Source organism: Nyctereutes procyonoides, unplaced genomic scaffold, assembly GCF_905146905.1.
Source record: "Nyctereutes procyonoides isolate TBG_1078 unplaced genomic scaffold, NYPRO_anot_genome, whole genome shotgun sequence".
In the NCBI taxonomy this organism is placed as follows: Eukaryota; Metazoa; Chordata; class Mammalia; order Carnivora; family Canidae; genus Nyctereutes; species Nyctereutes procyonoides.
The window spans coordinates 48,107,986-48,121,908 of NW_026575049.1; the positions used below are offsets into that span (position 1 = coordinate 48,107,986).

Sequence of the window (13,923 nt, forward strand, 5' to 3'; positions counted from 1 at the left end):
CCTCATTGTTAACTGTGAAATTTTATTTCCGTTAAAAAGCAAGCCTGTAATCAAAACGGTGCCATTCTGCACTTTTCTGCCAGTGCTTTTGTTCGGTTGTGCCCACACCATGCAGCCAGCGTGCTCGGGAACCAGGCAGCCCAAGGTGGAGTGCGCTTGAGAAAGCCTGCCTTCCTGTCCTTCCAGGCAACGGGAAAAGAAAATAAAAGCACGTCCCTCTCCCACCCAACCTCTTGGCCTCCTCCAGGCTGGGACTCCAGTGCCGGGGCCCAGTGCTGTGGCTCCGGACCTTTAGAATGTGACAAGAAGCACACTGTCCCTCAAGGTGGAGACCTAAACTTGGCGATTGCAGCCGGCTTGAGATTAGTTGACGAAAACACTCCCGGCCGCGCCAGCATTCTCTGAAATATGATTTTACGTGCCCCGGTTCTGTTTTTGTTTTTGAACTTTTGCGAGGCCACCAGTGTGCTTCTGTTCTGTATTTTTTTTTTTTATGCTTAGCCATGAGAGCAGGCTTGGGCTCGTTGGTGAAGTCGGTACATTGTGTTAAAAGCATGGCCCATATTGCACTTCTGCTTATCTATTCAAAATGCCACATTACAAGTGGCTGGTGCTTATAATCTGTGTGGTGTGCTGTTGATAATTGTGGATACTGTAAAGGGTAAACAGTCTGAACTCCATTCCTGCTGCTGTTGCTCATGCAGCGCCGTGGCGAGGCTGAGCGTGTTACATCCAATTAGGAAGTAAAGCATAATGCTACTAATAGCTGCTATATAATTTAGTTCAGTCCTCAAAGACCCTGTTTTAACCTATGAAATTGAAAAATTGTTTTATTCACAACGTGCTTTTTGTTCATTTTTTTTCCCAAGGTGCTTTTTGTTTCTTAAAATTATAATTATTCATTGAGCGAAGAAGTACAGCCTGCGTAAAGGGAATTATTCTTAAACCGCATCACATTCCCTCATCGAAAGCAAGTATTTCCCAACAGCCTCGTTCGTGTGCGTTCGAGTGCCCTCACATAACAGACCTGGTGCAGAAATAATCTGCTGCTGGGGTAGAATATTGCTACTGAGGGTTGTCAGCCCTTCCTCATCACGGGAAGGGCTCACAGTCAACACGGGGCTGGCCCCTGGCCCCTTCTAGCAAGGAAGCCTCTGCTTTGGCCTCCAGAGGTCAGCACAGAATCCAAGTTAAAAGTGATTTCTAACCCATATTTGCAGAAGAATTATTTATCCCACATATTACCTCAGGGACTTTATAAAGAGCTCATTTGAGTCTCTGTATATTAGTGCATTGTGAGTGAGTAGGTCAGCTGACTCATGCTGAGTAATCAACTTTCCCTGATCCCCAATCCCTGAGGAAGAATTGAGCTAGCTTGGCCCCCTCTTCCCTCTGTAAAATATTTCAGTGAGCTCCTTCTATCACTAGGGCAACTGGCAACAAAGGTATTTACAGTTGGTAGGTCCTGGTTAGTGGGTTTGGATTGGGAAGTTTGTGAAGCCATCTTCTTGGCTTTTTTTTTTTTTTTTTTTAACAGTGATGTTAAGGGACCGTGTGTTTAGGATTAATACTGTCACGACTTTGGTGGTAAAAGAAATCCAGAGGATCTCTCTAAGGTGGACAACTAATCAACTACAAACAAAGCAAACTCCATCAAAGGAAACAGAATGCAGTTACTGCAGTGATTGTACCACCATCATTTCTTATGAACATGGATTAGAAAGTAAAGATGGGGTTGGCTTTTTATTCCCCAGGGAGAAAGGAAAAGCAGGCTCCTTGCTCCTTGTCCTTAACAGTGAGGATATGTCACAGTTTGGGAATACGATTTAGAAGAAACACGAAAAAATTCAAGTTATTATGCCCTAGACCTATACTAATCCAGGAAAATGTCACATTGGAACCATTCATTTCGTTTGAGGGGGAGGGGAAGTAATCTGATTCAAAACAATAAAAGAATTGGTTCCATGCATACTTAAAGGAATATTTGTTTTCTGATCCTTACCAATTTAAAAATGAATTAGCAATTGGCTCAAAAGCACCGACTTCAAAAACATTAATTTTGTCTTTATAAATAGCACATTATTATTTGCTAGGATAAATAAATACAAACATGACCGTCAAAATTCTTCTAGCCAAATAAGGAAAAGAGTACTCTAGATTTGAGAACTCTGACTGGATTTTAAAATCTACCCTGGAAAGGCCCTCAGAACTTCACTTGAATGGTGTGGAAGCTCTAATTGTTGACCTATGTTTTCCTCCTCAGAGAGAAATTTTAAAATTACCATTAATATTAAAACCCCTAAGAGGCAGCGGGAAGTCCGTCCCTTGTGCCCAGACGCTGCCAGTCTCCAAATGATCTGAAATGCCTGCCTGCCTTGCTCCAGGGGCCCAGGGACAGCGTAGACCAAGAACAGAAACTTCTATGCCAAATGGCTGGTCTGGTGCAGCTGAACGAGCCTCCAGCTCTCCCTTCACTGAAGTGCCTCACAGTTCACAGAGGTCACAAATGCAGTCTGGCTATTTATGAAAAAGCCCCCTGCCCTCCTCCTTACCCCCGCCCAAGGAAAGATTCCAGCTTGATGGATGCATAGTACTATCATGCCAACACCACTGAGAACTACTTTGAGTTGCTTTTTTGTGTGTGATTTATTTACTGGGACAATATATTCAAATAAGAAGTCTTCACTATACTCAATACTAGAAGCTACTGGTAAAAAAAAAAAAAAAAAAAAAAATCCTAATCTGAATCTCCTTACCTTTTTTGTTCTATTATTGTTTCCAGTTGAAAAAGGAAAACCAGGGCATCTATGAAGAAAACCTTCATTACCCACTTCTGCTTATTTTAACCAAAAATGGATAGAAGATTCAGCTGCTCAAAAGATGAAGAAAACACCAAGTTCACAGGGAATATTTTCCCCAAAACAGAAATCTGTGATGGGTATGATGTGCAGCGAGCTGTTGGCTCCCCGAGATCTGTGAGCACCCCCCACAACATTCGCCACATCCCACATGTGGGCTATAGGGTCCACCTGTCCTCACTCACATCATTCCCCAGCCCTCCTGGACTCCTCTTTTTTCATCTGCTCGTCTTGTACCAAACCTTTGTTTTTTAAATATCTACAAACAACCTGGGATTTGAATTGGACTTACACGAAACCTAATTTTTTTCCTCCTAATTGTGACAGAGTTTCTTTTGGTGATTCCCACCGCCCTTTTAAAAAAAACTATCTCGGTCTTTGTTCTATTCTGGTGGTGGCACTTTTAAATCTGTAAACAAAAGCAAACATCCTGATTCTTTCCTGGTTAAAAAAAAAAATTAAAGCATATCATTCTCATCTCCCTCAAATTAATTGTATTAAATCTGCCATCTTGTTTTTTCTGTCTCTCTCACTGATTCTCTTTTTTCCTTTTAAACAGGATGTTTTTTTCCCTATGGATGTATAAGAAATGACTACATCAGCCCAAAGCCTCATAAACTGACCGTTTGTCCTCTGGACACAATAGCGTGGCCAGCCCTCTGCTCCTCCTCTCCAATTATGTGTGATTAGTCTCAATGTGTTGTGTCAAGGAGGAGGAGTGTACTGAGTGCTTATTATCTGTTTAGGTACAAGAAGAGCACATTTAGGCTCTGACTATGAATGAAAAGTGAGCCTTTATCGAGGCTCACATCTAACTGCTGCTGTTCTCCAGACCTCTTTCAAAATAGGTCCTTGCCAGAGAAATTTTGAATAAATGGCTGCTAAACTAGATTGCAACCAGGGTGGGAGGGGTGAAGTTTTTAAAAACTCAATCACACAATGATCTGATTTAAAGGAAGTACATTTTGTTGTGTGCTGTGATTCAAGTGTGTAGTAAACATTTAATAGGTGCTACCTAGGATTAAGACAGAATGACTTTTCTGCAGGGAACCCAAGCATATCCTTGCCTGGTGCATCATCCACGAGGTGCTCTAATGCCTTTTGTGGAAATTCAGATGTTTATCTGTAAGGAATCATCTGTGCCCACTTTAGCAGTAATGTCATTAGTAGGATAGCTCTATATTCTCCTATCTTTAGTCGAGGCAGAGCGTGTATTTAGTGGGCTACAATTAAAGTGATAGGTTGGGAGACGAGGGAGCAAATCCTTTTGCATGTTAAACAAACTTAGCGGTCATAGAAACAGCCACTCTCAAATGTCTTCTCTGCTCACTTCTATCATCAAACAAATTTTTCACCATCAGTTTGCATGTCCTTGTATTCACCACTTTTTCTGCTCCATTAGAGCACCTAGATGGATCTCGGAAGGCATAGGTCAAGTCGCAGTTAGATCATACATTTCTTTCTCACAAAAACTTGAATTGCAATGCCAAGTGATGGGCTAACATCACAATAACAGCAATTTATTCCTCTTTGGATAAAACAGCAGTCTATTCTCAGTGCTAGATAAAGACCAGGGCAATGCAAACCAGCCATTTAGCTGAGTAGTTCAGCTAGTGGCAGCTCTCCTTTGGCGACTGTATAGGTTGCACACTGGCTTCATATTTTCTTGTTTAAAAATTAGAATTTGGAATGTTTTAAAAGGCAGCGCAGGTAGTTCCATTTACCGGTGAAAAGACAGCAGAAATTATTTCTTCTGTAAAACCTGCAACTAAATCTGCCAGACAAAGAAAACCCATCCCTCTAGTAGCACCTAAGATGGTCTGTTCTTTTTCTTTTAAAATGCAGTGAATATTTTCAGTTTTTTTTCTCACGAAAATACATGAATTGGCAAGAATTTAATTTGCGCTTGTGTATGCCGTGGGTGTAGAAATCCAGTGTTTATTTCTTTGGGAGAATTTTTATTTTTAAAAAGTGAGCTAGTAGTAATGTATTTAAAAAAAAAAAAAGCTGAGAATGGTATGTATAGTTTCTTAAGCTTGAGTCAGGGTGTAAGAATTGAGCTGTTCTTACCAAGAGATACCCAGTAAAGAAATACGCTTATTGTGTGACAAACCCAGAGAGTCTCCTGTAAAATGTTAAAGGTTTTGTAGAGCTGCTCTTAATGGGATCCTCACCTGGAAAGATCTCTCGTCCAGGCTGTTTGGAAGTTTATGAGAAACTCACACTGTCTATTATTAAATCATTTAAAAGTGTTGCTATTTTCTCAAATTTTAATGAAATGCCAATATTGAGAAGGAAAAAAAATATATAGCTGCTTAAGAAAAGTTACCATCTTCATTTCCTTTGAACTTTATGATTAAGAATTGTTTCTATGCGTCACTGTTGGATTATATAATTGCAACTGAAATACCCCCTTCCTAATTACCTGCTAGGTAATTATGCATGTGTTTGTTTCAAAAGGAAGCCTGTCCGCTTAGGAAATAATTAGAATTATTGTGATATTCCTCTTCTCCATGCACCTGTATCCCCTGATAAAACTCATGATTTTCCGTTATCCCACTAAGTAGATTGGGTTGGATGTAAGAATGTTTCCCATATCATCCATGCTCTTTTCTAATGCGGTGATATGAACAGCTACATACAACTTGGTTATAAGAAATATATTTTATTTTATAGCAAGACATATGCCATGAATTGGGATAAAAGTGCTAGAAACACTACCTAAGAGGTTGATGCTATTTTGTATAAATTGTGTATTTTGTTAGCTTTTTGACTGAGCATGAAAATGTAACTTCCATTAGGGAAGGGTAATTTAGGTGCTCAGTATTCAGCAGAAAACTTGTCGGGCCATAAAAGCTTTTCTGGCTGGTTCCTCGGTGTTTTCAGAGAAGAGCTGCCCACCCCTTGCTGATTTTCCCTTTGGCTTCAGTATGGGCTGAATTTACCACGGCATACCTGTTGAATCAATTTGGGGGATCCAGCAGTTAACTGAGTGAATGGAAGGATTAGTGGCCCTCTGGAGCCCTATTTCAACAGCCAGGTGTCTGTCCTGAACTAGTTAACTGCTTTTGACAGTTGAAGAAGCTGGTTTTAATACCATAGGCAGGAGGTGGTTGTGGTGGTGGGTTTGTTGTTATTGTGCTCAACAGCTCAAATTGTTTTTTTCCCTTCTTCCCTCTACCAAAGTGGAGCATACCTTCTCCTTAGGATTAGGCTTTTATTTGTTTGTTTGTGTATTTAATAGGAATGGACCGTCCCCTTCCCTCAACCCAGCTTCCATGGAGTCTTTGTGCTGAGTCAGCATTCAACTTATTTCCTATCTATGCCAAACAATTGGGTGGCATTATCCAGCAGGAACCTTTCACTGGACCCTGGTAGGGGAGGGGGCGGGACACCCACAAAGGGAGGGAATCAAAGTGTAAGGACACACACACACACACATACACACACTCAGAAGGAAGAGATGAGGCTGTTTAGACCCGAGGTCGGGGGTCCAGTTCCCAGATTCCAGGTATACTCCTCACACCGGATCAAAATCTCCTGAGTTCAAGCTGTATGAAATGTCATAATTATGCAGAGTGTATGTCATAGATTAGAAAGAATGATTTGGAAGTCAGGGTCTCCTTAGAAACTGAATTTAGACAGGGCAAATATGTTTTCCTGAGTGGACTATTTCCAAATTAGGAAGGAGCTTGTTGGTGTTTGACAAACCATTAAGCCTGAAATGCCACTTCTCATTCTATGACTTTGTTTTACCCAGGAAGCTTACTGCCTAGGCTGTAGCTAAAAGCTCACTGTGCTCTCTCTGCCCTGGAAGTCTGCATTTGGAGTCTATATTTTGCCTTTTTTGTCCGTCCTGACTTTTCAATTAATACATTTTTTAAATAGATAAAACAGATCATACTGTGACTTTTAAAATGTCAACAAGCTTGTAAACAGAAATGTAATAAAATGGCTAATAGGAGATTCAATAGTTAATAGAGGGCCTGAAGTGTGAGCAAATACAGTAGCTGTATATTGGAAAATGTGCAAGTGAAGATGGCTTTAGTATTGCAAACTGAGGAAGAAAATTGTTTTTAATTAGCACCTTCATAAGAACTGCTGATTAATACTGTTTTGTTTGGTGAAAAGCTTTCAGCTGAGTAATTTGTACAGCCATTACAACAGTTTTGTTAGAGCGGCACTCCTGTTGTTAAACACAAACAGCAGATGATAATGGTGGAAGATGAGTTTGTCATGTAACAATTTACCTTATTGAAAAAAGCTTTATATAAAACCCAATACAGTAGGTACCAGCAGAAATCACATATTTTAAATCTTTCCAAAATTGCAGTGTGCCATGCAAGTGTGTGTGTGTGTGTGTGTTTTCAGGGACTAGAAGCAGATTTTTTATCATTTATAAAATTATATACACAATTTAAAGGTGGTGTAGCATGGACAGACCACTTTTTCAGCAGCGGTTTTACATCAGAGCAGTAAAGTGGCCGTGTATTCAAACACTAACTACACAAAGCAGGTTAGAAAATGGAATCCTAATTAAATAATGTTACTCAGATGGAAATTTGCATTGGGACGGGATGTAAGGAAATAAGAATTGGTGTTTCTGCCTTAGGTGGGTTTATCACACATGGGATCTTTTTTTTTTTTTTTAAATCTCTTTCTCAAGGGAAGTTTAATTAACCTTCCCCCCAACCCCCTTTGGAGGTGTTCTAACCCACCAGGGAAAAGAGTGCCCATTCAATGAGACTTGACCAGGGAATCAGAGGCTGATTTCAGTGAATTCCCATCATATGGATATTGCCTTAGCCACAAGCATGGGAACTCTTTTTTTTTTTAATAAATTGCAATGGTATAGCATATTTGCATTAAAATATTACACTAACCAAGGCTGGTAAGAACTGTAAATTATTGGAGTGGCGTAATAGAGCATGAGAGATTTTTTTTTTTTTTTTTAGACAGGCCTTCGGGGTAATCACAAGGGTTGAGGCTCACGACAGTGCCAAATAAGCTTTAGACAGCATAATAGTCTGCAAAGAAAGCCACAGAGCACTAATGTGAAGGAAGAGCTGTCCACCACATGCAGCAAAAATCACCAAAGGTCATTTTATGGTAGCAATTGTGACATAAAATTGGTGGTCATGCTACATGTCTAATACTCAGCACAGCTTTATAAATGATGGGCCCCTAGCGATGGCTGTCATTAAGTGCTTTCATCATAATAAACTTTAAACTGTTGGCTTTATGAATCGCCAGCTAGCTTCAGCTGTTCGTTGGATGGAGCTTGCAGTGCCTTAAGTGTGACAAGACCTATTAGGAATTGCAACCATGTTTCAAGCGTACTTGGCTTCCCCACTCCTGGGGTGATTGCTGCCTATTAAAGGCGTCTGGGAAGATTTTCCTCCAGCAATCTCTGATCAAGAGCTTTTTTGGGCTTTGACCTGCATTTCCTTCAAGACTTTCTCTGAGGAGTTTTATAAGAGCAAAACTCCAGAGGATTTATAGCCACTTCTGATTAATACCTTTCCAGTTTTTCTAGCAACTCTCCCACTGCTGCATAGAGAAAAGCTTTCATTGTTGCCGAGGTGCTTATTTGTGACCTTTTTCTCTGCTTCCTGATTCCCTCTAACGTGTTCTCTCAGTGAAATCCTCGGGGTGGAACCGAGACAGTCAAGTGAAGTTGTTACAGCTGGAGAGACAGAAGGAAAAGAGGGAGGCTTTTATATTTTTAAAGAATTACACGCCGCGCAGCCCGGCCCCGCCCACTTAAATACCCGCCGTGACGTCACCCCCCCCACCCCGAACGCATCCTTAATGAGCCCTCGGTGTAAACCGAGCCGACACATAAAGATTTCATGATTCAAATTACACTTTCATTAACCTTTAGCATAGGAAGTCTTTTAGTCTCTATAAATCTTACAGGGGTTTACCGTCTGCCCCACTGATGTGCAAAATAGATGTTTGGGGAACTCGCTCTTTAAAAACCCGGGGTATTTAATTGACAAGGGGCTGCATACCTATTTCAGACTCACTTAGCAAGGACTTTAATTACTTCTTGTCGCTTCTTCTAACTTGGAGGGTGCCTCCTCCCTCCCCAGCCCCCCCACCCCCACCCCCAGATTTCTTCTGCTTGACTCAGATGTTTTAGGGATGACAAAAGCTTCCACCGTCTAAGTCCCTCTCTTAATGGTCTTAGGAGGCTTTCTGTCGAGCCAAGTAACGTCCTAAAGATAGTGAAGGGCATGTCTCAGGTGTGGACCATCACACAATTAAATTAGCAGCCCTCGGAGGGACTGGATTAGGACTCGGCAGGGAACACCTGGGACCCTAGGGCAGAGCCCGAGCTTCCCAAGGGCAGGGCTCCGCTCCGCGGCCCTGAGTCGCGAGGGGTGTCCCCAGATAAAAGTATTGCAGCTGAACTCCCTTTCCCGGGGGGGTGGGGGGTGGGCAGGTTTCCGTGGCGGTCGGAGGGAACAGGAGCCGTCAGAGAACGAGTGAGCCCGAGAGAAACCCAGGTTGGAGGGCTCGCGGCGCCCCGCGCACAAAGGCGCCCGCGCATCCCTGGCCGCGAGCGGCGGCCGCGGGGCACAGGAGCGTCGGGCCGCGGCTGCCCAGGTGCGGGGGCGGGGGCGGGGGCGGGATGCCCCGGAACAAAGGCGCCTCGGGGAGCCTGTGCGGAGGGCCCTCGGAGGAAACGGTGCTGCTCCTCGGGAAATCAATTCGTCCCGCCCTCCCGGGGCACCGCGCCCTCCCGCCCCGGGAGTCCCAGGCCAACGCGCTTGCGGGCCCCTCCAATTCGGTTGTTTCAGCGGGACGGGCTCGAAGCGGCGCCACCCTCCCCTGCCCCCCGACGATCCCTCTCCGCGCTCGCTCCTTGGGGCTCTCCCGCCCCTCTCCCCCCACCCCCACCCCCGGGCTCCTTTGCACCATCAGGCTGGAAGTGGAACTTTTCCCCCACTCCCTTACTTTGAGATTTCTTTTTTTCCCAGTGACCTGGGCTGCACTTTGCCCCCACTCCCTGCCTGCCAATCTCCTCGGGGTTAGGGCCTCTCTCTTCCCATTCTTGCAGGCTCTCCCTCCTTGAGAGCCCCGGGAGGCCCAGCCTCCCAGAATCCGATCTCCTTCCAACACTGCAGCCCCCCTGTGGAGGAAGGAAGAGGCCTCCTCGGAATGAATGGCCGGTAAGGAGGTTTTTAATTTGTCTGGAAATACAAGAAAAAGTGCTCAGAGCAGCGTCCCCCTCCCTCACCACGTTTGGAAGCCCCTCCGCCTCCCGGGTGGGCGCTGTCACCTGACCGTCCCAGGCCAGGGCCACGGGCGAGCTGTGGCGGAGGGCTCTGAAAACACAGGTTTGTCTTGCGAAGGTCACCGCTTTTAAATGAAATTCTTGCTACTGCTGGTTTGCTGCCCACCAGCGTGAAGTATTTGGAAGTTTAGCAGGTTTCTGGCAGACAGGATCAGAAAGTGAGCTCAGCCCACCCCTGTCTGGATGGGAAATCTGCCTCCCGAGCTCTCCTTGAGCCTCTGGGAATGTCACCATGCTGTTCCCAGCGCAGAAGACACTACATTTAAAAGCTTTGCCCACCTGACCTGTGGTTTCACCTCCAGGTGCATTAGCCTTCATTTTCCTTTATAGCCTTTATTTTTAGGAGCAGAGGGCACAGCCCCGACCGGCCTATGTTCTGAGTGGAATGCACTCTCCTCTCTCTCTTTTTCTCTTGGCCAAACCACTTATATAAGTGGCATTTCATGATGCCAAGAGCCAACAAGAATGAGACAGCTCCCAAGTCTGGGGTGTTTCCCTCTCTTCCTAGGTATTGGGGTCAGCCCACCTCAGTAGGACCATCTGGGCTGGGGGGCGGAGGCTCTGTTTTTCCCTGACCTCACCACCAAGAGCTCTTTCTCGGCCTCAACCTCCTTTTCTGCCCCCACTCCTCCAACAGACTAGGGAAACCACAGGAGGGTTACAATATTCTCCATATGAATGTGATACTGAACAGCTTCCTGCGGCCCTGCCCTTAGGGTAGAGGGGGGGGGCTGCACAATATAGTGCAGCTCTGCTCATCAGGAAATGAAATCTGAAAAAAAAAAAAAGAAATGAAATCTGTTTCTCCACCCTTGATTCTCATCTTCATTCAGCTTACTTTGGCCAGTGAGACATTAGTAACCGTGAGTTATAAACAGAGGCTTGAAAATCTCTTGCACAGGGACGCCTGCGTGGCTCAGTGGTTGGGCGTCTGTCTTTGGCTCAGGGCGTGATCCCAGAGTCCTGGAATCGAGTTCCGCATCAGGCTCTCTTCTCTGCATGGAGCCTGCTTCTCCTTCTGCCTGTGTCTCTGCCTCTATCTCTGTGCGAGTCTCATAAATTAATAAATAAAATCTTAAAAAATCTTGCACAATGGATAAATAAAATCTTAAAAAAATATATCTTGCACAGTGGAGTTTGCTCTCCTGATACTTTTGGAACCCAGCTACCAAGTGAAAAAGTGGGGCTACCCTGCCAGACACTGGACACATGGGCCCGTTCATCTCCATTGTTCCCGCCGTGTGTGTGTGTGTGTGTGTGTGTGTGTGTGTGTGTGTGTGAAGGCATCCAGAACCTGACAGCCCCCCTGGCCCCCCCCCTCCCAACTGGCTGCTGACTGTAACTGCATTGAGTGCGCCAGGTTAGGCAGCAGAAAGACTGCCCAGCTGAGACCAGCCCAGAGTCCTACTCACAGAATCAAGAGCAAATAAATGGTGGTTTTAAGCAACCACGGTTTGAGGCAGCTTGTTACACAGCAATAGATAACATCCCTCCTCCCTGAAGTATTTTCCTTAAGTGTACCTTGAGGTGCCAAAACTCTTGAGATAATGTTTGGCCTAAAATGCTTGAGTTACATAGCGACTAACATTTTGAAAATACAAAAAGAAGGTACAGGTCTCACTGACCCATCAGAAAACTAGCCAATGTCACAAACCCCCTCTGGTTCCTAGGAGGAGGCACAAGAGAAAATAAGCTACAGGAGAAAACAATGGAGTCCGAATCAGAATAAGATTCCAGCCCAGGCCCTACCAGTAGCAGACTGGTGATTTCAGGCAAGTTACTTACTCTCTGGGCATCACTTTCCTCCTCTCTGAACTAGATAACTTAATTTTCCATTTCATACTAACTTCTGAAGTATTCAAGATAAAAACATTCCATTATCAATCAAGGCCAGAGATTTTCATCACCTCGGGGAATTAGCATTTTCTGATGCTGCTAAGAAAAAGTTGTCCTACCTTAGCTTGGTCCCAGGGGATACTGCGTACTTCTAAGTAGATTTTGGAGGGTCTAGAATGGCCCCAATATCCTGCCTTGCTCTGTTGCAGGCTGAATCTGGGGGGTTCAGAAACAGTGGGGGCCCTCAAGCCTTCATTTTTACCCACTTATCTAATAAATGTTTATTGGGTGCTGGTCACCGTGTTAGGTGCTGGGGATCTAATAGTGAAAAAAGACCCCATCATATGCTGGGGCCTAGTGAGAAAGAATTTGCTCTTCACATGTAGCTTGCATTCTAAACAATAGATGTGCCAGTGCATTTGTGAGATAATTATAAATTCTATGAAAAACAGATAGGGTCCTATTGGTGGAGAATCATAGAGGGGCCTTACTTCAGACAGGATGGATGCAGAAAGCCTCTCTGAGGGTCTCAGTTCTGAGAAGGAGCAGTCATGCAAAGCAGTGATGGTGAGGCTGAGGAGCTCAGAGGGAGGAATGTGGAAGGCAGGCCCCAAGGTAGGCCGGAGCTGTTACCTCTCAGGAGCAAAAAGAAGGCCAGTGTGGCTGGGCCCTTGGCAGGAGGGATGTGGGATGCGTGAGGGCCAGACTCTTGCAGGACTGAATGAGTTCGGATTTTATCTGGAGTCTAATGAGCAGCCATTGAAAGGTTTGGCGTAGTGGGAATGACATAAACAGATGTGGATCTTTTTAAAGCTCTGAATGCTGAATGCTGGATGGAGAATAGTTTAGAGGAAGTGGAGATTCCAATTGGGAGTCTCCTATAACATGGTGGTCCTGGTGGAAGAAACAGCAGTGTGGGCTGGGGACACAGGTGACAATGAGGAAGACTCAGAGTCTGTGCCTGACCTACAACTAAAAGGCTTTCAGGTGAAGATGTGGTCAGCCTAAAGGTCTGAACCCACCACATGAGGAAAGCACGCCCCTTTGCTCCACTTGGTGGATATGTGGTGGTGTGGGAGGACAAACCACGGACAGGATGGGACCTCCACATGCACCACTCCCAGCTTCATGATCTGCAAGTTCACGGGCACTTGGGAACAGAGATCTTCATGTCCTCTTGTCTCCTTGGCCCCCGAGATGGGCCTGGCCTAACCTCCTCTTACACGCTCAGAGAGAGGGGTGGCAGTGACCAGATGGGATGAGGCTGGAGAACCAGAAGCTCATTTCTACTATTTCTGTGGATATAACCATCAGGATATAACAGTTCATTCAAACTGTTTTTTCTAGGTATCTCTGGGGGACTAAGGGAAAAACCCAAGGGGGTCGGAGACTGGTCTCTGTCCTGTTCCTAAGGCCCCACTGAGCTCAACAAATGTAGAGCAAGTCATTCCTTATGTGGCAAGATTTAAAGAGCACAGGAAAGTTCTTGGATAGGAACAAAATGCTTCATTAATACTGAAACCCCACCAACATAACTTCTTCCCTTTAGCTCAAGGCAGGGGGCATTATTAAAATGAGGCTCCTCTTAGCTGAGGTGACACTCTCATGCTCCTTGGTGTGAACGACCTGAGAACAGGTCTTAGTGGGGGTAGAGAAGTGTGATGGGAGGGGGAGGGGTGAGGAGAGGACACTGGGAACCTAGGGCAAGTAAATGAGCTCCAAATCCTGGGGAGGGAACAGAAATGGGAGAACTCCGGTGTTGAAAGCCACTCATCAGCTTCACAATGTTACCTGGGGCCAGAAGGGCTCTCCTGACCGGACAGTGCATAAGCCTGCCTGCGTGTCCTCCCTGTGCACAGGGATAAGAGAATGAGGCCCACGCGGCACTTATAAACTCCTAGGGAAATGGAGCGCATACTCGGGTAA

The 13,923-nt window shown here is 44.9% G+C and overlaps 1 protein-coding gene across 4 annotated transcripts in view; it reads left to right on the forward strand.

The window, feature by feature from the left end:
• CAMKMT (calmodulin-lysine N-methyltransferase) overlaps positions 1-4,828 on the forward strand; it is a 386,639-nt gene extending 381,811 nt beyond the window's left edge. For all 4 annotated transcript variants that reach the window (XM_055328617.1, XM_055328620.1, XM_055328618.1 and 1 more), the window contains one exon: positions 2,783-4,828. In XM_055328617.1, the coding sequence (XP_055184592.1) occupies positions 2,783-2,860 (78 nt within the window). In that variant the 3' untranslated portion in view covers positions 2,861-4,828. The remainder of the gene's footprint in view (positions 1-2,782) is intronic.
• Positions 4,829-13,923: the final 9,095 nt, after the last annotated feature.